Source organism: Micromys minutus (assembly GCF_963924665.1).
Source record: "Micromys minutus genome assembly, chromosome: 12".
NCBI classification, from domain to species: domain Eukaryota; kingdom Metazoa; phylum Chordata; class Mammalia; order Rodentia; family Muridae; genus Micromys; species Micromys minutus.
Window position 1 is genome coordinate 31,540,762 of NC_137981.1, and position 24,265 is coordinate 31,565,026.

Below are 24,265 nucleotides of genomic sequence, written 5' to 3' on the forward strand. Positions count from 1 at the left end.
CAGTAACCAGGGTGGCTCCCCCAAGAAAAGCAAGTTCTCTGTCTAAAGTCTTCAAAGCACAGGGCATGGATTCACTCTAAGGCAAAGAAAGGCCCAGCTGATATGGTCCTAGGCGAGCAGTCCACTCATTCAAAAGGTTTTTTTTCCCCTTTGTAGGAAAATAATTCAATTTCTCATAAATTGAATGGACCTAACTTTTCTCACTCGGTGTCTAGTAAGATGTTTATTTTGTTCTGTTAGAAAGGGTAGAGCCCAATCAGATTCACCCCTTGGTGACTCATTCATACCCACACTCCTGGGGTTAAAAGAGGAAAAACACTTAGCTGCACTTTAGTTCATAAGTAAGGGCCATTTATCATGCAATGTGACAACAACGGGTCCCTTGTTTTCTTTTAGGATGCTCTTTAAGCCTCCCGTCCCTGTTTGAGGCCTGGAGGGTCCAGACAGCAGCCGACTGGCGTGGTCACAGTTCCTCTGGGTACATACAGGACATAACCGCTCAAGTCTTCCCCTGATCAAACTAAGCTCATAACACAAGAGACAAAAGTGTATTTCAGGGGCTGGAAAGATGGCTTAGTGGTTAAGAGCACTGGCTGCTCTTCCCGAGGTCCTGAGTTCAAATCCCAGCAACCACATGGTGGCTCACAACCATCTGTAATAAGATCTGACGACCTCTTCTGGTGTGTCTGAAGATAGATACAGTGTACTTATACCTAATAAGTAAATAAATAAATAAACGAAATCTTTTTTAAAAGAGTGTATTTCAGGGAAAAAAAAGGTGAGTAAGGTAAAACCCTCAAGCATGAGGCTGAAACTGTCACAATCTGTGCACAATGTTTAAAGGGGTACCACCGTTCTTCATTACTATGTCAGAAGCAGTACAGCAGGAGCCATGCTAAGTCTGAAGGAAGTCCACAGTCTGAGGAAGTTTTAAAACACTGATGCAGACCTTCTCATTAAACTACTTCTGACTCTAATCCACCCACTCTCTTTGGAAGAATGTACATCTTCATGGGTTGAAAAAATTTAAAACAATTCCATGACTTATAACGCATCGTCAAAAGCTTGTGATGAACGATCTCTCCTGAAATATTGAAGCACGTTGTCTAAATTATTCAGCTGAGAACATTACTTGTCCCTCAGATATTCCCGAGATATTTCCGTCTAGGTACTAAAATTACTTCTGAATTAAAGCCAAGTCATGGGACCCTTCAGAGGCTCCACATTGTCGCAGTGACTGAGAGGCACCAGGTCAGACACCACATCCATGTGACATCAATGAGAACCAGAAGGTTTAAGGAAGGTTAGGAATTCTCTTTTATGTGGAGAGAGAATATATTATATATTAATATAATATATTTATTATTATATAATAATATATTATTATATTTATATAATAAACTAATATATTAATAACACCTAAAAACCCTCTCGATCACTATGGTCCCTGCCTACTGTCCTAGAAAACTGGGTCCATCAGAGCGATCAAGAAATCCAATTCTACCTAGAAGAAGTCATAAAAGTTGTCTGCTTTCATTATCTGCTTCAGAACAAATAAAAACATCTAGAATTGGAAAGGAGCTTCCACGTACTCACTGAAGGAAAAGACAGGGTAGAACAGGAGCGGTTGGAATGGTGGCAAAATAGCATATGGTTTGTCTGAGCAAAGGACACAAAGGAACAACAACACTACACACCCAACTGAACGCAAATTCAGTAGGAGGACTGTATGTTTATGAGCCCTAACCTAAGGTCTGATCTTCGATCTTTAAGAAAGGGATTGGTTAGGCCAGATTAAGGTCTATATGACCAGCAGTTACCTAGGACCAGGAATGAATGTTTTAACCACAAGCCACATGCACTCACTGTCATGTTTATAAAACTACATTTAAACCACAGGATCCATCCCATCCCCACTCTCAGTGCTGGGGATCAAACCCAAGGCCTCGCACCTTCTAAGCAAGAGCTATTCCACCATAAATTATACCACAGTCAAGATATTTAAATAGATTGAAAAATCTACTTTTAATGATGAATAAGAATGTCACACCAGGCCTGATGAAACAGCCTATAAATCTTAGCTACTTGGAAGGTTGAGGCAGAGCTTTCCCAAATTCAAGGCCTGCCTGGGCTACAAAGTGAGTTCAAGGACAACGTGGGCAATTTAATAAGAACTTGCCTCAAAATAAGGGGGAAAAGAAGGTGGATGGGGTATGGAGATATAGCTCAGTGATTAAGTTCTTACATAGCATGCACTAAAAAAAACCAAATTAAAATGTTAATTTTAAACTTAAAATGGTAATAATTTAATTGGCCTAGACCCAATATAATCTAATGCCATTTTATTTCACATGAAACTAATAATAGTTTTGTGTGTTCTTTTCATTTGTTTGTTTCAACATGCTTGAAAGGCCATGGTGTCTTTCAATGAAATAACCCTGTAAATGAGAAAGATTGGTTTCCATTCTTTGAAGACATAAACCCTCAATATGTTAAGAGTTTAACTTTTTATCTGATACAGTAACCAACAAAGTCTTTGCCAACAACAGTCCATGTAAAGTAAAATCTGTCTTTAAACAAGACCAGAGAACATCTCTTACCCAGCTCACAAGGATGGGACCAACATGCTCAGTCGAGCCATCAGGCTTCCGAACATCTCGAAGCTGATTAAGGAGCTCTGGCAAGAAACAGACAGAGTGCTCGTTTTGTTAGGCATTCAAAGATGAGCAGGAGCTTCTGGGCTCTTCCCGTTACTATGCAAACACAGATTTGCTATCAGAATACGAGGCATGACTCATCTGCAACCAAAACTGTACCTTCATGGAGAGGGATCAGAGAGTCCAGTGTCCCGAAAATCTGATTCAGTTCTTGCTCTGTCATTATTGACAGTTTCAGCATGGGGTCATGGTAGGCCTTGAAAAGACAGGCAAGAGATGGACAGAAATATTGAAATGCAGAGGAACTCAGTTGTTTGTGCAAATGTATAATAAAAAATGGCTTCCTATAATTTCTCCCACAATCCCATGCAAACAGCAGACAGGTGTAGCTGGAAAAATACAGAATCGACTTCTGTCTTCAGCCTTTTGTGACTATTGATAAGCTAAAGTAGATTTTCCCCCCAAATCCTTCTACACTTTAGTAGACCCTACATCTAGGAAGGAGCAAAAGTCCTACTTAGAGAGCAGTTTTGATTGTTACAAAGTTCCAAAAGTAAACATGATTGCATACTTCGAAAAACTCGAATTTTATTGCAAATGAGCTAACAGCAGGCCTTTTCAAATAAGTACACATTTCAAAGAAAAGTGGTTGGATCCTTTGCTATTGATGTTAGGTAGACAGAAAAACATTTGCCAATCCTGCTTGGTTCAGATCTCCAGAATGCACATAAAAGTTGGGTGGCTATGGTGGCCCTCCTACAATTCCAGTGCTTGAAAGGTGGACAGAGAGAATCCTTTCGCAGGCTGGCTAACCAGATTAGCAGCCATATTGATGACCTTTGGGTTCAGTCAAGAGAACCTACCTCAGTAAATATGGTGAAGATCCAATAAAGAAGACTCATGACATTACCCTCTGGCACCCACATGCACAGATGTGACCATATACACATGTGCATACACATATACTACACATAAACACATGCAAAATAAGACATGGATGCCAATTCTTCCCTTCAGGGAGTTGTATAAAGCTAATTGAGATTTTTTTTTTTTTAAAGATACATGGAAACTTAAAACATACATTTAAAAAAAAAAAAAAGCTCAAGATTAACAGCAGGAAGTTTCATCAGAAAACGAAACCAAAAACAACTCATAAAGTGCTCTAACAGGTCAGAAAATTAAAGGTAAGGTATCCAAGGAAGTCTCTGGAGACGAGCCATGTGGTACAGAGGAGGCAGGACATGCCACAGAAGAAAAGACCTTGATTTGAGCTGATGTTGTGTGAGAGGTAGAGGAGTATAGCTGAAAGGAAAGAGACGGGTCTGGGGGAAAACAGATCCCTGTGAGTCAGAGGATGACCGAGAAACATCTAAAATGTTTATGTTTGGGAAATCTCGACTCAAAAGTGGGGCTTAGGCATATGACCAGCATATGGGCATATGATGTGTTCCAGACTTACATACCTTCTTGCTTTTCTGAGCTGCTCAGTTGCTAGCTAGCCCTACCCCACAGCTTCCTGGCTATGTCCATGCAAAGCCTAGATGGCCGTCTCAGGAGTATAGGGGGGAGAGCTTTTTACTAGCAAAATGTTGAACGAGGATCTTAAGACGAGAATCATTCTTCCAAACTCATGATTCCCTCAAAATCATTACAAAAAGCCGGAGGAGCCTGAATTGAGCTTTCAAAATGGGGGGAGGGGGGACTCCCTGGAATGGAAAAATTTGTCTAGCTCAGCAGTAGATCATGTGCCTAACATGTTTAAGTTTAAATCTGATCCTCACTACTGAACAAATAAGCCCCGCCCCCCGAAGTCCCTAACCCCATTTCCATATGAAAGACCCTAACTTACGCTATACAAACGCTCACTTGGTTTTACCTACTTCCAGGATTCAAATGTCTTTATCTTGATTTAGAGACCCACTTCCCTAAGTGATAACAATTTCTCTTGTGAACAAAGTGGCTGGCCCTATATGACACTCCTTTTTTGGCATGTTTTGAAAGACAGGCTCTTGACCTGTTGCCCAGGCTGGGCTCTTACTCTAGGCTCTGCCTCCTCCGCCTCCTGAGTAGCTCAAGAGAGACTTTCTAGGACAATTAAATGCACATAAAATGAGGCCTCCATGAGCACTTTCAGATTTAAGCAGATACATCCCTTGAGGGTCACTAGACATGCAGAGGCATCCGGCAGGTGCCCTATGTAGAGAGCTGTTTGCCTTCTTTGCTTTGAGCCATTTCCTTTGCTGCTGGGTTTGTGGTCAGAGGCTCTTTTCAGTTTTTGGTGACTTGAGTTAGTAGTCATAAAGAGGTTACTCAGAAACATCATCTTAGGACTATAAATGACTCACAGGGTAGAAAAACACAGAGTTACTCAAATAGCTACTGTGTCTTTGCTTACCTTTTTTGCTAATTTCAAGTCCTCTATCAAATTTTCTTCACCTTGAGAAAGCTCAAAAATCGCCTGCAAAAATAAAAAAAAAACAACAACAAAAAACCCGGCTTAGTTCTTTTATTCATGAGATCAAATTCAAATGGTACCAACATTCAAAAGCTCTAAAGATCCTTAAGTTAGACAAGCCTGGGGATGATACTCAGGGAAGTATGTGCTGATTATGTGCAAGGGCCTGAATTTAATTCCCTGCAGATTAGGAGGAAGAGGAGGAGGAAGGGGGAGGAAGAAGGATAAAGAAAGAGGGGGGAAGGAAGAAGGAGGAAGGAGGAGGGGAAGTATGAGAAGGAAGAAGAGAAGAAAGAAAAGAAGTAGTAGTATACTAGTAGTAACAGTTTATTAGTAGTTTAGAAGTAGTATAGTAGTAGTATAAAAGTAGTAGTCTAGTTGTAGTATAGAAGTAGTAGCCTAGTAGTAGTATCAGTATATGGGTAGTATAGAAGTAGTAGTATAGTAGTAGTAGTGGTGTAGTAGTGTAGTAGTATGGTAGTAGTAGTATAGAAGTAGCAGTATTGTAGTAGTAGTATAGTAGTAATAGTATAGAAGTTGTAGTATAGAAATAGTAGTATAGTAGTAGTAGTGGTATAGTAGTGTAGTAGTATAGTAGTAGTGTAGTAGTAGTAGCAGTAGTAATTGTAGGTTAATGAGCCTGAAGCAAATGTTCTTGTAGAAAAGATTCAAGGCAAAGCCTTGTCTGAGAGAGAACATGTATTTCTAACCTGCTCAGTCACCCTTGATGTTTTGGAACTCTGATGAAATCCAACACAAGGGAACTATGTCACATGGACACTCTGCCTCTCTTTTACCCAAAGAAGGCAAGTCTCAGCAGAAAGCTATATTCCTATCGTCTACTTAAGACCCCGGTTTAGAAAGAATGCAACAGTTTATTACTGTACATAGAATCTGGTGGGGCCAACCCACTCTCAAGTCCCGCAAGGTACAATAAATAAGATTAGAGGGGCTGGCTCTTTGTGAGAGTGTGTAAATGGACCAGTTCTAATTTGGCTCCACTAGGTCACCATAATTTAAAGAGCTATGATGTTCAGAACATTCTCATCTAGGAATCCAAACACTGGGAAAACATTGTATTAAAGGACTACAAGCTTCTAATGATGATCCAGGAGCAACTGTCCTGTTTCCAGCTGGAGAGGAGGAGTCAACAGCTTTCAGACCTGCTGCCCTGAGGTTTAGGGACCAGAGGGTCATGAAATGGAACAGAGCAGGTGGGGCAGGATATTGGGCTGCAGGGACAACCTTCCCCAAGGCCCAATAAAGCCTCCTGAAATAATCACTGTCACAAGAGAAGCTGCACAGACATCCTGTGCACCTATTAGCCGGCTGTCTCCAACATGGGCATCTTATATGGATTTACCTCGGATTTCCTTAGCCATTTGCTTTATGGGAGCTCATCAAGTTTCCTGACCAAAGGCCACCCCACCAAGGAGGAGAACCATGGGACTCCACAGTGAAAAATACTTTGGTTTTGAAGTAAGATCCAGGTTCAAATCCTGACTCTGCCTTAACGTCTTTCTCATCTGTAGTCTGTCTTTTCTTTTTCTACACTGTCAAACTGTATGAGTTATGCATGTGTATCAACAACACTTAGAAAAATACAGAAAAACATAAGGAAGGGGAATTTTATATCACCCATAAGAGCATCTTGTTAACTCTGAGAATATGGAAATAATAAATTCAGTTTCTCCTTCCTTCCTTCTTTTCCTTGTCTTCTTTGCCCTCTCCATCTCTCTCTCCTCTCCCCACCCCCTAATTCTGTTTTTCCTCTTCCATTTTCATAACACAGGTCACTTCCACCACCTGCTGTGAGGACTTTCCTCTGCACTGCCAATCATGAATTCTGCAGCAGACACTATCTGTCCTCTAATTCTATTATTATTATTATTATTATTATTATTGGTTTGGTTTTTACAAACAGGGTTTCTCTGGGTAGCTCTGGCTGTCCTGGAACTCACTCTGTATACCAGGCTGGCCCAGACTCAGAGATCTCCCTGCCTCTGCCTCCCCAGTGCTGGGATAACAGGCACAAAAACAACCACCACCACTACCACCACAGCCTAGCATCAATTCTAATGTTACCTACCTAGAGACAGCATCATGTCCCCCACATGAGGGCTCTGTCCCCCAAGACTCCTCACCCTTTTATATGTTAAACAAGGCCTCAAGTAGTTTGACTTATGACTCTCACCAACAGTTGAGAAGCCAGAGTTCCCACGATCCTTCCTCAGGCTTAATTAGTCACAACTGCTCCCAGAACCCAAGGCAACATTCACGTTCACTGGTTTATAGGATATTTTAAAGGATGAGAGCATCAGGTAAGTATAGGAACAGGGAAATCACAGGTGCAACCTATGCATTCCACGCCCTCTCTAGAGCTATGGCACCATCCTCCCAGATTTTATTTCGCTCTTAAAACTTTGGCCTTCTGGGTTTCTATGGAGACCCAGACAGCGTGACCGATGAAATCACTGGCCCTTGCTTATCACCTGTAACCATCAGCCTCTCTCCTTCCCCAGGGGCCCACAGGGATAGCCATATCTTAGTTTGTTTTCTGTTGCTGGGATAAACAAAAGCAACTTAGGGAGGAAAGGGTTGATTTTATCTTACAACTCTGACGTCATAGCCCATCACTGAGAACCCAGGGCCCAATTCAAGGCAGAAACCTAGAGGCAGGAACTCGAAGAGAGGTCAGAGAGCGGTGGTTCTCAACCTGTGGGTCGCAACGCCTTTGGGGTCACGTATCGGATATTTATGTTACTGTTCATAACAGTAGCAAAATTACAGTTATGACGGAGCAATGAAAATGAGTTATGGATGGGGGTCGCCACAACGTGAGGAAGTGGATTAAAGGGTCGAAGCATTAGGAAGGTTGAGAACCACTGTCATAGAATGCTTCTTACTGGCCCATCAACCTGCTTTCTTATACTACACAGGGCCACCTGGGCCAGGCTGGCACAGCCCAAGGTAGGCTGGGCCCTCTCAGACCAATCGTTCAAGACGACACTCCACAGATGTGCCTGCTGGTAATCCAACGGAGGCATTTTTTTTTTTTTAATCAAGTTCCCACTTCCCAGATGAGCTTACTGTGTCAAGTCGACAAAAACAGACAAAAACAAAACAAAACGGAAAACTAGGACAGCTTGGAAGTCTCCCTGCTGTTATTTCATCCGGGTCTTACCACTGGCTACTGCCCAGCTGAGCTTCCCAGTCTCCTCGCTTCAGCTTGAGGGTCTGAGACTCTGCCTGCCACACAGGCGAAAACCAAGCGCATGTGTCCTAATATCCCATATTTCCACAGGGGAATTTGGAGGGTGCGTGCACTACTTTAATGACCGCAGTCCTGTTTCATGGGCAATAATACATTTACATGGTGCCAACACACACTGCACAAACTGGGCACGTGGGAAGAACCTTCACCCTCGGGCCCCTTCTTTCAGTAACTTCAGGAAGAAACATTTTTGCCAATTTTTGGGGCATCCTTCCAGAAATATTTTCATGATCATTCAAACATATTCATTCATATATGTGTGTGCGTGTGTGTGTACACATACAATCATTTTATATATATGATAGCACTCTGTTTTATGCCTTGCTTCATGCACTAAATTACCTAAGCGCACACACGCATGTGTGCACACACTTTCCCAATCTCTATAGCCATATAGTGCTTTGAGGATTTCAACAGTTCCTAGTATCCCTTCTGCCAAGCAGGGTCCTCAGGTAGTCTCACACACACATACACACACACACACACACACACACACACACAGCACCCAGGAGCAGAGGCAGTGTTCGCTGAAAGCTCTGCAGCAGCACATATAAAGTGGGCAGAGCCTGTACTGACAGGCCCTGTAGAGAAGGAGGTGCCGCCAGAGCTACTTAGAATCTTACGGGCAAATTAACTGTCCTCCACAAGGATGACGTTTTCCTTTATCAAGGAAGACCAACGTTCTAAAAGCCAAATACTTTCTTAAAGTCACTTTCAACATTTAAACAAAATGATTGTAAGCCAGGCGTGGTAGTCCATGCCTCCAATCCCAACTCCTGGGAGGCAGAGGCAGGCAGGCAGATCTCTGGGTTTGAGGCTACTCTGGTTTATATATAGTGAGTTTCCAGACAGTCAGAGCTACAGAGAGAGAGTTTGTCTCAAAAATAAAGACATAAGTAAAATGAAGATGGTTGTCTTTGTGAGGATAAGGATCCTAACCAGACACTTGGCTTCAACATTGCAAACGTCGCTTGTTTTTTTTTTTTTTTTTTTTTACAGTGGGGCCATGCCCATGCAGCTGGAAGCTAGTTTTTCCAGTATCTTCCATCCTGTATCCCTTCTGGCTCTGAGGGCTGATGCACGGTTCTTGCCTGCAGTGAACCACAGGCAGCTCCATGCGTCCCGAGCTTACCTCCTGTCTCTTGATCTCCTTGGCCGTGAGCACCTGATTGACACACACATCGAAGGTCTCACTCCAGAGTTTGCTGTCCCTCCGCTTTATGCTCGAGGAAGTGGTATTTCTGGACCAGGCTCGGGGGGCGAGGATGTCGGGGCGGCTCTTGCTGCGGAAGCTGATGGAGCGCTACACAGTGACAAAAAGAAAGCACCGTAGGGTCAGCAGCAGGACTAGGTGGATCTGCTTTGAGCAAGTTCCTGTTGCTGACAGACATAAATCATCGGTCAGAAAGGGCATGGCCGAAGCTTTTAAGAAGTGGGTACCCTCTGCCGCCTACGCTCTGAGGAAAATGAACAGGGGCCTTTCACACAACATCGTTCCGTGTGACCTAGACATTGAGTGAACTATAGAACAAGAGGGTGGCAGGCCAGGCTCACACAAAAGGCAGCTCTCCAACACACACCCAGTGGCTGGTTTCCAATGGATGTTTATTCTTCAGAAGCACAATGGAGAACAGTGGAGAACCATACACAAAAACCCACCTTCTACAACAGGACCCCACTATTCCAGGTGCCCTGTTAGAGAGCCCGAGTAGGCTTCTTCAGGCCCAGTCAAATGAAGAATGCCACCATTCCGACTCAGGGATGGGTAGAGATCCCCTGCTTCATGACTTATGAGAGAAAGGGCAGGAATATTCCTCTGGTCCTGTGAGTTCAGAGAGAACACACACAGACGTTTCTTGCAGCCATTCTCCCTGGTCGCACAGAACAAATCTATTTACCACAGGTGAGAAGAAAGAAACGCACGTGATGAAGGCTGGAGAGAATGACTGGCCGAGGGAGGAAGCAAACAGGCTTTCCCAAACCAAACCGCTGAGCTCCTGGGTCCCGCCGTGCCTGAAGCCTGCCCAGGACCACCCGTAGCCATTTTAGTTACACGGGCTAATACAGTCTGTCTCCAATAGTTGGGGTTCTATTAAAACCGAGTGTTGGACTGAAATGCATACTGAGACCAGAAGGCAGTAAAGCCTACACCTGACAGGCGTTGTTCTTTTGCAAAGAGGCTCTAGCTGTGCGTAGACGTCTCATTATCCAAAGTCCAGCTCTGTGAGTTAAATATATTACCATGGGGCTTTCTCGTGACAACCACAAAGCATCCAAAGGAAGGCAATGTGTCATCTTTAGTCTTTACCCTGCAAGATTTCAACACGCTCCCTAGAGACAGACGAAGCAAGAGTATTGCTACATTCACAAAGACATACCCTTTTAAAGATAAGTTCTCACGGGGATGGAGAGATGTCTGAACTGTTAAGATGCCCACTGCCTTTCAGAGGACCAAAGTTTGGATTCCAGCATTCACAACCCTCTGTAATTCCATCTCCAGGGAGACCTGATGTCTCTAGCCTCTTAGGGTATCTGCACATACACATACATGCATGCATACATAACACACACACATACATATATACACACATACATACACACATAAATACATACACAGACATACGCACTTTAAAATACTAAAACAAATGTTGTTTTAAGAAGATGGGTTCTTTGGTTAGAGAACATAGAATGACATGAAACTCACTGTGTTGCCGAGGCTGGCTTTACACTCAGCACCTCCTACCTTAACCTCCAAAGAACTGAAATAATAGGTGTGTACTACTATATCCAGCTAAAACCAGTAACATCCCCGTACCCCACCACACACACATTCTATTTAATAAATGTTCTTATGACACTGCCATAGATGTATGTATTACTAAAAACTAGTAACACCTCACTCTCATGTGTGCATGTGCACATGTACACACACACACACACACACTTTGTCTATTTAATAAATGTTCCTGTGGCACGGCTCCCTGGGTCCTTTGTGAACTTCCACTCAGCTTGGCAAAGAATCCGACCACAGTGACATATTCAGAAGCATCTTTCTCCCATTTCCCAACCAACTCCTCACCTGTCTTCAGAATACAACCCACTGCTCTCTCTTTTAGGGAGGCCTCACCAATGTCCCCCCCCCCTCCTATTCTACCACTGGGACACACCTCTAATGGGACAGTGGCCCATCTTGCTCTATTTAACTTGATTTTAAATAATTTTGAATGTGATGTGTAAGCCTGTATCACTAAGGTTGTACAGGGTAGCTCTCAGTTATTTGAGCTCCAATTATGAAATTCAGAAATTACAACTCATTAGGGAAGTTTTTTATTTTATTTAAAAATTGGAGTTGGGGGAGGCGCTGAAGAGATGGCTCCGTTGCTAAAATCACCTTTAAATAAATTAGAATTACCTGTTGATAGAATTGTCTAGCCTCTAAGACAGCTCTTGAGACAATTTAGCTTCTAAAAATCTCTTTCATGCCAAATTTTTAGGACTTGAGGAAATGGAAAATGTTATAGGAAGTTTCCAAGGGTCTTTGGGGGGGGGGGGGTGTCCGGGACTTTGTGGAGGCACTTTGTAGTCTTGCAAGCAGCAGGCAAGCTGCAGGGCTAGCTAGCAGGAGCTTCAGGTGAGCATGTAACATCTGAACCTACTCCAATCAGGACAACAAGAAAGTGCTTGCCCGGGTTACTAATGGTGTTGCACAAGTCTTGGGCTCTCTGAAACACGCCCTTAAAAACAGCAACTAGGCTAAAAGGACATAACTTGCCTGCACTCAGAATCAATTGACCATAGCTTGAAAGGTTAACACATGGCAGTGAGTCACCAGCCTGCTCTCTCTCTGTGGTTCTAAGGGCAGATGGGAACTGTAGAACAGAAAGAAGAAAATACACACAAAGAAGGCACAGGAGGCAGCAAGAGTTTCCACTTTCACTTGGAGGGATCAGTGACCGTCCCGTCATACTTTCAATCTGACCAACACTGGACTTCCCCCAAGAGTTGGAAAGGTCATTTATACCAACTTGAAACGCTTATGTCTTTGCAAAATACGTAAGTTTTTATTCTCTTCTTTTTCCCAGAATGCACTTCCTGGCATTAATCACTGTCATATTTAACATCTTTCCAAGTTTTTTTTTTCCTTCTAAAAACAATAGTTTCTCTTTTCAGGCAATTATACCTTTTTCGTGGTAGTATATAAAACTTATCCTTCAAAGCTTAACCGAGGGGGTTGGCCAGACTGCCCAGTGGTTAACGACACTTGTGGCTCTTCCCTTTAGAGGACACGATTTTGACTCCTAATGTCCCGTATTGGGCAGCTCACAACCACCTGCAGCTCCAGCTCCAGAGGACCCAACTTCCTCTTCCGGCCTCCACTGGCTTCAGTGCTCAAGTGCGCATGCCCCCTCCAACCGCACACACAATTAAAACTAAAAGAACCCAACTTCCTCTTCCGGCCTCCATTGGCTTCAGCGCTCATGTGCGCATGCCCCCTCCAACCGCGCGCGCGCGCGCGCGCGCGCACGCGCGCACACACAATTAAAACTAAAAGAAGTCGTAGAGTAAAACATACCTGAAGTGGAAAACAGAACAAAACACAATGTGTGGAACTGTGTGTAACGTACTTTCAGGGGAAAATGTCATGGGGAAAGATTAAAAGGGAAAATGCAACCAGGAAATTCGTTACTCTGTTTGCTAACCTAAAAAGACAATTAAAGGGTGAGAAAATGCCTTTCAAGTTAAAACACTGAGAGCAAGTTCTGGTAACATAAAATTAGCCAACTCTTGTAGTGAGCCAATTAGTGGTATCCAAAAGCAATTTCCTAGACCCAAACATTCCCTTCACCTCCAGAGTCACTCCTGAGCAATGGCTGTGCAGGACCCTGATGTCTAGGTGGAGCCCATACTTACTCACTGCCCCCTGATGAACAGTGCGATCATTTCTGACAGCTCACTGTTACAAGAAGTTCCTGAGGGAACGCCCTTTGTGTGTCTGTGCGGATATTTATGAAGGCAGATTCCCTCGCTCTAAAAACTATCAAATCTTATTTATTTCTACTGCATCTCATTTGAATTGCTGGAGGGAGGGGGATCCAAGATCTCATCTTTGCTCCAATAAGCAGGTTAATACTCAATACCAAATAACCCTTCAAACAGGCCATTCGGCTGTGCAGACAGAAACCGGGTAGCTCATGCCTTCACTTCCCCCCCCCAACCCCGGTAGATGAGCTCTCACAGGCAAAAATCAGCATATCTGAGTGCTAGTATCATGTTGGGAATTTAAGAAATAATAAACATATTTTTATGCATTTTTGATGACCTGCTCAATCGGTTGGAGATTTTTGTCATTGCCACTTGGGAGGAAATAAGAGTTGAACACTACCCTACAGGAGCTTCCTCTCAGGGAATCCTCCTGTGGGTTTTCGTAGCGACTGCCAATCTCAGGGTGTCATGGGAATTATCTTAAGGGTCCTTCATGCACTGATCCTCAGCCCTTTGGATGTAATCTTCCAGTTTGCACAATGCCCCCCAGAAGCACAGCACCCCCACAGAGTGAGAGTCTGTGTTTATTTACTGGCTGAGACTGGGGTTGGAGGGAGAGGTGCTAAGGTACTTCCCCAGACAGGATCCAAAATACACATTTTGTTTCCGAAGTCTGACCTCTTTTTATGCTGTAGCTGTACCCATTAGTTCCAGGAACTCACAGGTTGTCCCAAGGGCTCAGTGAGGGCAGGTCAATCTCCTGCCTTCCAGGAAAGAAATTGGCTTACGGGAAGAGAATGCACTGGACTCGGTTTTAGGAATAAGGACTGATTTTTGACCAACCGAACTCCAGATTTACACCCTGAGGCTGGAACTGGGTCAGATGTGTGGTCAATAGCTGCCTAGCCCTAGGAAGGAGTGGCTGCTGCTAGTCCCTGAATCGGTACTTTACACATGGGCACGTGCTCATCACAGTGCTGGCCACAAACCAGGAACAACACCTGGCCAGGTTAGCGACATAAATGGGCACAATTTTACTGGAGGACTGAGTTGGGAGGAAGAATGTGACACCTGCTACAAGAGTCCCCGAAGGGACAGATGCCACCACATCCTTTATTTTTCTATACTTGGATGGTGTGCCTCACCACCTTGCTGTCTTTTCTGATCTTGCTGTCTTGTATCTGATTCCCTGTTTCTTCACAACAGAAGTCAAATCCATTGATTTTTCTCACTGCTGTGACCTGACAAGAAGCAACGTAAGGGACAAAGAGTTTTTATTTTGGCTTACAGTTTTAGAGCTTACAGTCCATCTGTGGCAGAACAGGTGTGGCAGCAAGAACATGAGGGAAGGTTACTTGCTCCCATTGAGACCACAATCACCAAGCAGAACATAGGAAGTTGGGGCAAGCTATAGAAACCTCTGGACCTGCTCCACTATCTCCAGCAAGGTGCTACCTCCTAAAGGTTCTACGACCTTCCAAAACAATACCAGCTGGGGGCCAAGTGTTTGGACCAAGTGACGCTTCATATGGAAACCACAATGGTAAGCACCTTGAAGGTATGCACATCTATCTGCCCCAATCAATGGTGGATTTTTCAGTTTTTCACACATGGGAGGGCGCAACAACTTGGGCACTGTAAAAAGCAAATGTCAGGGGAAGGAGAGACTTGTTCTGTGCCTGCACTGTGGAAGAAGCTTTGGAATTCTTCTAAGCCTGAGAAGTAGGATTCTTGTTCCCATTTTACAGACAGGACACTTGAGTCTCACAGAAGGTGAAATTTGATGAAAGCCATAAAGTTAATAGTTTATTTAAACCAGGGGGTGGGGCATTCAAAATGACACCCTGGTCTGCCCTCAGGTCGAGCCAAAGTAGATGAGTTTCATGCTACTTCTTAGTCTGTAATGGTTTCTTAATCTTGTGCCCACTCAATGCTGCAGTAGACAAGTTTTTACTACGCAAAGCTGTCCTGTGCATTGTAGAATGCCTAACACCACCACTGGTCTCTCACCACAACATACAAGTAGCATCCCCAACCTAGCTGTGCTAACCAAAACATCTTGAGACAGTGCCTATGTCTCTTCAGGTGAGAAACACTGGTCCATTTCAAAGTGGTGGACTTGACTTTGGAAGAGACCACGTAACCACAGAAACAGGCACATAGGCCTGCTGGGGAGGAAAGGTTTGGGAATAGCAACGAGAACCGTTCCAGAATAAGCAAGAGTTTCCACGAGGAAAGCGGGCCCTGCAAATAAGTGAAGACCCCAAGCTTGTTAGCTGTTGGCAGCTAAAATAACAACAGCCATATGGGAGACAGACAAAGTCAGACTTTGGAAATGAGTACTCATGATACCCAAGCTGGAAATGTAGGGAAGATGTTGCAGGTGGGAAGCAGATTGTCTGTTGGGTAGGAAACAGGCCTATTTACATATGTCAGAGGAAATGTAAGCTCAGCAGGTAGACGCTGTGGGACAGACTTGATTTGTTAATGCGGCCTCTACGGTGGGGAGTTTGCCCCATCCTTTTGCAAAAACAGAAGGTCTCTGTAGCCAAAGATAACATGTTCCAATACAGAGCTCAGGCCAGGCACATTCTCTTCACCATCCCGACTACAGAGCTATTTGGGAACAGATGGTTCAATAGTAAATAATTTGGAAGCTAGGATGGGACCGGAAGAAGAAATGTGTTCCACTGTGGCTGCAGCGGTGGGTTAAAGCAAAAAGTTCCATAATGTAGTCATGGATGACTCCTGGACAGTCTCCCAAAGATGTCTCCCAAAGGCTTCATTTAGTCTGCTTAAAACGAGGAGCAGCAGCATGTGGCTCTATCACATCGGACCTTCCTTCTGAAAGGGTGAGGAGAAAGTCAAGAGCCAGAGGACTGAGTGACTGGCACAAGGTGAACCTAGGAATAGGGACTGTGTGCGGCCCTGCACCTCCAAAACACAGAAACAAAGGCTTTACTCCTGAAGCAGATGTGGCTTTAAGTCTACTCATGTGTGGCTAGGAAAACTCAGCCTGGGCTCCCAATATTCTAGTCTTTGGGGGCAGCATACTAATTAGAGCATCACAAAGCTGAAGGGAGGATTGGTCCAGTCCAGGTAGATCCACAACTTAGCCAGATGCCTAAAGCACAAGTCAGCAGGAGACGGCTGGCACCTGTGCTGCCTAATGTTTATGTTAAACTTGATGTAAATTAGAGTCCTCCCGGGAAAGGGAAACCTCGATTGAGAAAACGTCTCCATTACATTGGCCTGGAGGCAAGCAAGTGGGGGTCGCTTTCTTGTTTAATGATGGTGGGCAGTCAAGAGAAGCGAGCCAATGAGGTTTCTCCAGGGTCTCTGTTTCAGTTCTTGCCGCCAGGTTTCTGCCTTAACTCCTTGTGTTTACTTCTCCTGATGATACATTGTAACCTGTAGGACAAATAAACCCTTTCCTCTCCTCCCCCTGTTCCTTTGGTGATGGTGCTTTATCACAGCAGTAGAAATCTATCTACTATTGCTAGACCACCAACCGGACGGGGCCATCAGGGCTTGTCTAGCCATGGAAATAAGTCCCCTCCTAGCCATGGAAATAAGTTCCAAGAGCCCATGGCACATGTGTGAATCCACAGTATTATTGATCCTGATATGCATACCTACGACAAAGTTTGCCTTGTACATCAGCCAAATTAGGAGATTAACAATAATTAATGAAAGAATAGCTATAACAATACACTGTAACGAAGAAGGCTGATTTTCTTTATCACCTTGATTAGATTTAGAATCAGCCAGCAGATCGAGACACAATTCTGGGTGTGTTTCCAGCAGAGATTAAATGAGAAAGACCAGACATGAAGGTGGGACTTGTATGCTAGCCCTTGGGCTTCCTGCAACCCCAGAATGGGAGAGGGAAGGGAGAGAACCAAGTGGACACAGGCATCTCCCCTACTGCCTCCTGGTCCAAGATGATGCCCACACCCATCCTCCATCATGTGCTCCTGCTCAAATGCCTGGGACCAAGCAACCATAGAAACCATGATCCAGAACATATCACCCCTCCCTGTGTTTCTGTCAGGCATCTGGTCACAGGCACACACAACTAATTCATACAACAAAGTTATTTTTAATGAATAAGTTACTCATTCTTGGCAGTTTTCACTTACCATTTTTTTTTTTTTTTTTATTTTAAATCATAGCCAATCATGGTAGACCTAAAAAAGGGAAAGCGAAATCACGAAGAAGAGAAAAACACTCGCATATTTTCATTCACAGACAACAGCAGAAACATCTCGGAGTTACATAAGACCCAATAGCTTCTTGAAGGAACTTCACCAAAATAACCAGCAGGAGAGAAAAACTCACCAGCATGATGCTGCTATTTATAAAAACCCAGTATCTGAAATAAGCAGCCAAGCATGGAGCTAGTGGTACAGAATTTACCTAGCATGTGCCAGACTTTAGGTTTTGTATCTCCAGCTCCATAACAAACAAACAAACCTAGATATGGCCAAAGAGTATTTATTCATCAACAAGGAATGGAGTGTTACCACAAAATAAACACAGCATATGTGTTTAAAAAAATAAGGATAAGTAGCAAACTACACACAGAACTGAATAAAGAGAGAGGTCTTCATTTAAAATACACACAATGGTAACAGGAGTCTACCCTTGGATGGTAGGATTTTATCTTCAACTTCATAATTCTCTACATCTCTCTGCCAGCCTTCATAAGTAAGAAAATCAAGTAGACTGAGAAATAGCCATGGCCATGAACACCCGACTTTAACAGACACGGCATCAACATGTCCTGACATGGTTCATGAATGAATGACCATTGAAAACACAGTGGAAGGGTATTCAGGCAATTTAGAATATGTGCCAAACACCCAAGACCCCAAACAAGGGAAAACCCTTCTGGAGCTCAAAGGAATCCTTAAAGGAGTGAATGAAAAGCTGAAGACAGCATTTGGGACAGGAGTGGAGAAAGTGGCACCCATGTGCTCGGCACTACTCAGAAATCCAGTGGCTTGGGGCAGCCACCCAACATCTTAATCCAGCGCCGTGAACAACTCTTAAATGATAATGTTCATGACAAAGTATTCCACCAGCTGGAAATAATGCCTCTTCCCACTGAGGTGAACAAAATTATGGCCAGATGAACAAGGGATGTTTCAGATCCAAAGCCTGGTGGCTATTTTTAGGTCCTGGCAAACCACTGGCTGTATTGTGAGCAATTCTTTGTCTTTCTTTTTTTTAAGAAACCTAACTCCAGACGTGGTACTCAGAACACCCAGCAAGCAGGTCTCCTTGCAGCACTTGCTGACTATGTGACCCTGAGCCCAGGTTTAAACCTTGGGGTTCCTCACCCTATAGATGACACTGAGATCACCCTGTAGATGATTCAAGACCACAAATGTCAGATATTTGGAATAGGGGCTGTGGCATTGGGGCTAACTACAAGTTGATCATTTATAAAGACCGTCTATAACTCTACAGAAGAAAACCAGGCAAGAATGAGGAGTCCCTCTTGATACCCAGCCCTGGGACCTTCTCAGCTGTCCATCACCTGCTGGATGCTCACCTTTGTATATGCAAAGTTTATGAAAAGAAATCATAGTTTTCAGACCTGGTTCCCTAAGTCCAAACTTCCTGTTTCTGTCTCAGGTGTAGGTAGATGGTACCAGTCTCCCTATTCCCTTCTCAAGCCTAGAGCACCTGCCTAGTATGCCTGAGGCCCCAGGTTCGATTCTTGGGGCTGCATTAACTAGGTGTAGTGGTACTTGCCTAAAAGCTTAGCATTGAGGAAGTAGAGGCAGGAAGATTAAAGTCATCCTTAGCTACATAGCAAGTTCAAGGCCAGCCTGGGCTGCAAGAGACCTTGATTCAAAACAGCATAAAAGCAGTGGATGAGGGTGAGAATCTAAACTAAAACTATTAAGGGAAATAAACAGGGATCTTAACTTTAATGAAAGTTGGAGTGCCCCCATGTGAGGCCAAGAGACACTGATGACGAATTTGCACCTCAAAGTGAGCGTTCACTCAGAGTGACTGGACAAATTAAGTCATTTACCTTGAGTTAGCCTCAGGGTGCATATAAAGTCATAGTCAAAGTCATTCTGAAAAGAAATGTTACAATGTTAAAAGGGTTGTTTGAGAATAGAAGGCAACAACACCCATTCAGTTTTTCTTTATTTCCCTATAAATACCACATACACACACACACACACTTTTGAAACAGAAAGAAAGATGTTCATGTCCAAAGCTAATGAGAGACATCACCAGGCAATGAACTCTGACCTCACTGGACTTGGCTCAGATGTGTCCGGGAGTCATGTGCAGCTGTGCACAGAGGGGCAGCGCTCAGCATCCAGCTGGCCCGTGGGAGCTGGTATTCCCCGTTCCGCATGAGGTCCACACTCCGGCCCCTCTCAGAGCTGGGCCAGGTTTCCCTCGCAGGCGTGCTGAAGAGAGATTTTATGGGCCTTGGGGGGATCTAGACATCTGTGCTTTACTTTACCAGCAGCCCCGTGCTAAACCTTTCTGGTAAGGAACTGACAGAGTACTGTTCAGTGGACGCCGTAAATGCTGCCTTTGTGCTGAGCCTAACTTTCCATCCCAGACGGCTGCCGGGAGGCAAGGGAAGACAAACCTGCCAGTGTGTTGCCTCAGAGACCACTCATGTTTGTAAATGGCTTTTTAATCTCTCTGGAAGAGGCTGCCAGCCAGGCATGCCCCATGTCCTCCTCCGCTAACTGTGGTCTCACAGGAAGCCAGAAGGAGAACCACTAAGTATTGATGGAAACCTTGTGTTTGGGTCTAAGTCACTGTTTGGCCTGTCATTAAAGGAATGCAACCCAGAGATGAAACTGGATATTCAAAAGGATCCATACGTCTCTAAAGTGCCGGGAGCCAATGAAAGAAGAGTAGTGTACCAGAAAACCAAGATGCTTGCTGGATCAGGTGGCATAGCTTTGGTACCCCAGTTACTCAGGAGGCTGAGACAAGGGAATCAAAAACTTTAAGGACTGCCTGGGTTGCAAAGGGAGTTCAAGGCCTACCTAGGCAACTTAGTAAAGATCCTGTTCTCAAATTTATTATTTTTTTTAAAACAACTTTATTTTACAAAACAAAGATAAATGTACAGATTTTAAACATATTTTTGCTTAAAATTATACATTTTTGTCAGTACTTTTTTTTCAGATTTTAACATAATTTTTACATAAAACTATATGAATATATTTTTTAGTCAGTACTTGATTTTTTTCAAGGTTTGATAGTATGCCTTGAAAACTTAATAGTTACAATGAGCATAAAGTACATGTAAAACAAAATGTAACATGGAAATAGTTAAAGTTTTCTTGTTTTTTAAATATTTTTTTGTTTTGTTTTGTTTTCTTTATTTCTTGGACTTCATACAGTCTGTGAGTTGTTTCTGGGGGAGTGCAAGCCTCTGGGGTTAGCATCCCACTATCAGTGACTGCATATTATGTCTGTTCTTTTGTGACTGGGTTATCTCACTCAGGATGATATTCTCTAGATGCAGCCATTTTCTTAAGAATTTGGTTAAGTCATTGTTTCTGGTGGCTGAGTAGTATTCCATTGTGTATATATACCACAATTTTTGTATCCATTCATCTTCTGAAGGACATCTGGGTTCCTTCCAGCTTCTGGCTATTATAAATAGAGCCGCTATGAACATTGTGGTGCATATATCTTTGTTGTGTATTAAAGTGTCTCTGGGGTATATGCCCAGAAGTGGAATAGCTGGGTCTTCAGGTAATACTATATCCAATTTTCTGAGGTATCACCAGAGTGATTTCCAGAGTGGTTGAATTAGCTTGCAACCCCCTGTTCTCAAATTTAAAAAGTATAAAAAGGGGTCAGGTATGGTGGCACATACCTTTAATCCCAGCCCTTGGGAGGCAAGGGCAGAAAAGTGATCTGAATTCATAGACAGTCTTATGCTAACCAGAGCTACACAGTGAGTCCCTGTCTCAATTCAATAAAAAGGGAGGGGGGGGACACACACAGACAAGATGGCTCAGTGGCTAAAGGCACTTGTCACTAAGCTTGACCTGAGTTCAATCATCAGGTGCTCCCATGGTGCAATGACCTGCCTGAGCTCTCCTCTGACCTCCATGAGCATACCAAAGCAGAGGTGCCCCACCCACCAAATAAAAATGTAACAAAAATTTACCAAAACTGAAACAAAGCATTTGGTGGGGAAGCGCTTTGCCTTGTATATGCAAGAGCCTGGGTTTAATCTTCATTATTCTAAAAATAAAAGTAAGACAAAGAAATAGAAGGCAAATAAATAAGCCAAGTTGCCCCATGCTCAAGTGATTTTTGAAGCAGAAGATAAATTACACACACAGGTGCACAGGGGGTATGGCTGCTTGAGTGTGAAGAGGCTTGGGCACACGAGCAGTGTTCCCCTTGTTTGTTTCTCCCCCAGCAGAAATGACAAGAGACCTAAAGGAACTGTAAGAGGTTGTTGTAACTGGATCCTGGGAGGCCTTGGGGGCTGCCCCCCCAATCTTCCCTGTTAGGTTCAGTTTGCTACCTTAGCACTTTTCCCCTTTCTAGTTGGTAGAGAAAGCAATAGGGGTCAGGAGGCAAGAAGCAGAAAGGTAGTTTGTTAAACAGCTCGGAGAGTTTACATTGTATGTCCCAAGGTGGGCTACAGGGAGACAGCCGGGCACAGGATGGCATTTGGCATTCTTGCAGATCTTACGTGAGCATGATGTGTTTAAATATAAGCCTAGAGATGTGTTTCTATCCACTGATCTCATCCATTCAGATAATAACACATTGCTCAAGTTCTCTGTGACTATGTGTATAAGCATTATGAATAACTTTTCCATTTCTGTTCCATACATACAGCCTAGGGTTAGCAATTTATCATGACAGTCGGCAAAGGTCAGTAGAAAATTTATTACACACACACACACACACACACACACACACACAAAGACATCTTTGAAGCGTTAGAAGGAGATCTCCACATGACAGGTTCTCCCTTGGGTCTGACTTTCTTATCTTTGCTTGGTCTCAGTCTGTTAAGTTTTCAGACACGGCTTAATTAATTTCTCTCTTCCCTAGTACTCTAGGTCAATGCAAATTTCTAAGGAAATCAGCTGTTTTCTGCAGTGTTTCCTGTGCAGGACCCCTAGGAATTAAAATAATAATAATAATAATAAAGATTGCCTGGAAAGTCTAAAAAAAAAATAGTGACAGTATGCAATCAGGGTAGGAGAACACGGTGTTCTCAGAAACACAAACTCAAAGGTCTACAAGTCAGGCCAGGGGATGTTAGCAAGTAAAGGGACCCAATCACTAGACTGGAGAGGAAAGAGTCATATGCAGTCTAAAGACTTTTCAAAAAGCAGAGCTCAGCAAAAGAGCAGATGTGCAGGACTCGGGTGATAATGAATCTTCCAGGAAAAGCCCGCAGTGAAGTCGTCCAGAGGGCTGAGACACTGGCCACAAGGGACAGCATGCAAACACATCCTCCTCTGCCAACAGGCTCTGCAGGCTGCCTCCCCCAACAGACTCTGTTCCTCCTCCCAAGAAGCCAGAGTATGACCAGGAGCCCACGGTCCCAAGGACTGAGACAAACAGAGCCAAGTCTAGGGCTAACTGGGTGGGTAAACCTTTCATGAGTAACAGCAGAGTTAACTGAGGGGCTGGAAGTAATGAGGGTGAGCAGTAGGAGTGGATGATATCACAGAGCGGTGGTTCCTTCATCAGTGAGGAAGCGGAGATGCAAAGGGCTATGGGAGAACCTCAAGGCGTTCTGTTCTCCAGCTCTGGCGGCCAGCATGTGGCACGTCTTTGGCTCAACCACACCAACCTCTCTCTGTTGTGAATACTTTGCTTTACTACATACATTTCTGCTTAAACTCTGTGTTTAACTAAATCCTTTCCTTTGAGAAGATAAGAAGCAAGGAGAAATCTTCACCCGACAATAGCTTTCTGGGCTACAGTTTTCTTAAGTATTCAAGGTCAAGATAAAAGCACTGCTAAGCGCAAGTATTGGAGACAAATGAGTCGGGCACATGCCCGACTGGATCAGTGAGGCTGGGGGTGAGGACCTCGCTGTATGACTTTTGTGGGGTTCAGTCTAAAAAAGTATTTTTTAGGATTACAAATTAGTTTCAAGGTTGTGGATGGATCTCATCCTTCACTTTAAGGGCAAACTGCAGAAAGAGGTTAAGAATAGGTCAGATGAAATGCCACTTGCCACCAAGTTTGATGACCAGAGTTCAATCCCTGGGCCCTGCATGGTGGAAGATAGGACTAACTCCTTGTAAGTAGTCCTATGGCCTCCACATAAGCATCATGGCATATACATGCTTTCACACACACACAAATAAAAATATCGTAGAGTTTAAAAACAGCCACACACGCACTTGTTAACTAAACATTACTACCGTAGATAATATCCACTACATAGCTAGTAATAACTAAAGGCCCTGTCTCATAAATATTTACAATTGCTCTATAAAGCAGTGGTGGTCCTTTGAAAGCCACAAAAGGTGACTCTATTATACTTTTCATTTCCTCCCCACACACGTAAAGTTGATAGCATCCTTAGCTCACAAGCCATGAGCTAAGAAAAGGCAGGTTCATCCTTACCCTAATCCCATAGCTTTCTAACTCTTGAAGTCACCAGGTTCCGCTACTATCCAGCTCATCACATAAGCTGAGGTCTCTCTGGAGTCCAGAGATATTGCTGGACAAAAACAGTAAGAGTCCACTCTGCATGGGACCCATGACTTAGACACATAGCTGTGAGCTATCTGAAGTAGCCCTAACCCTGCCTGACCTGGGGTTCTGGTGTGCACATGTCTCTCATCCTTGTATTCCCCTCACCTGTACACTCTCCTGCAGCAGCAAGCGGTGATTCCGCTCCAC

The 24,265-nt window shown here is 43.8% G+C and overlaps 1 protein-coding gene across 4 annotated transcripts in view; it reads right to left on the bottom strand.

Annotated features, from left to right (window-relative positions):
* ARHGEF3 (Rho guanine nucleotide exchange factor 3) overlaps positions 1-24,265 on the bottom strand; it is a 268,428-nt gene that overhangs the window by 16,101 nt on the left and 228,062 nt on the right. For all 4 annotated transcript variants that reach the window (XM_080926028.1, XM_080926025.1, XM_080926026.1 and 1 more), the window contains 4 exons: positions 9,519-9,689; positions 5,053-5,115; positions 2,817-2,913; positions 2,601-2,677 (listed from right to left, as the gene is read on the bottom strand). In XM_080926028.1, the coding sequence (XP_080782154.1) occupies positions 2,601-2,677; positions 2,817-2,913; positions 5,053-5,115; positions 9,519-9,689 (408 nt within the window). The remainder of the gene's footprint in view (positions 1-2,600; positions 2,678-2,816; positions 2,914-5,052; positions 5,116-9,518; positions 9,690-24,265) is intronic.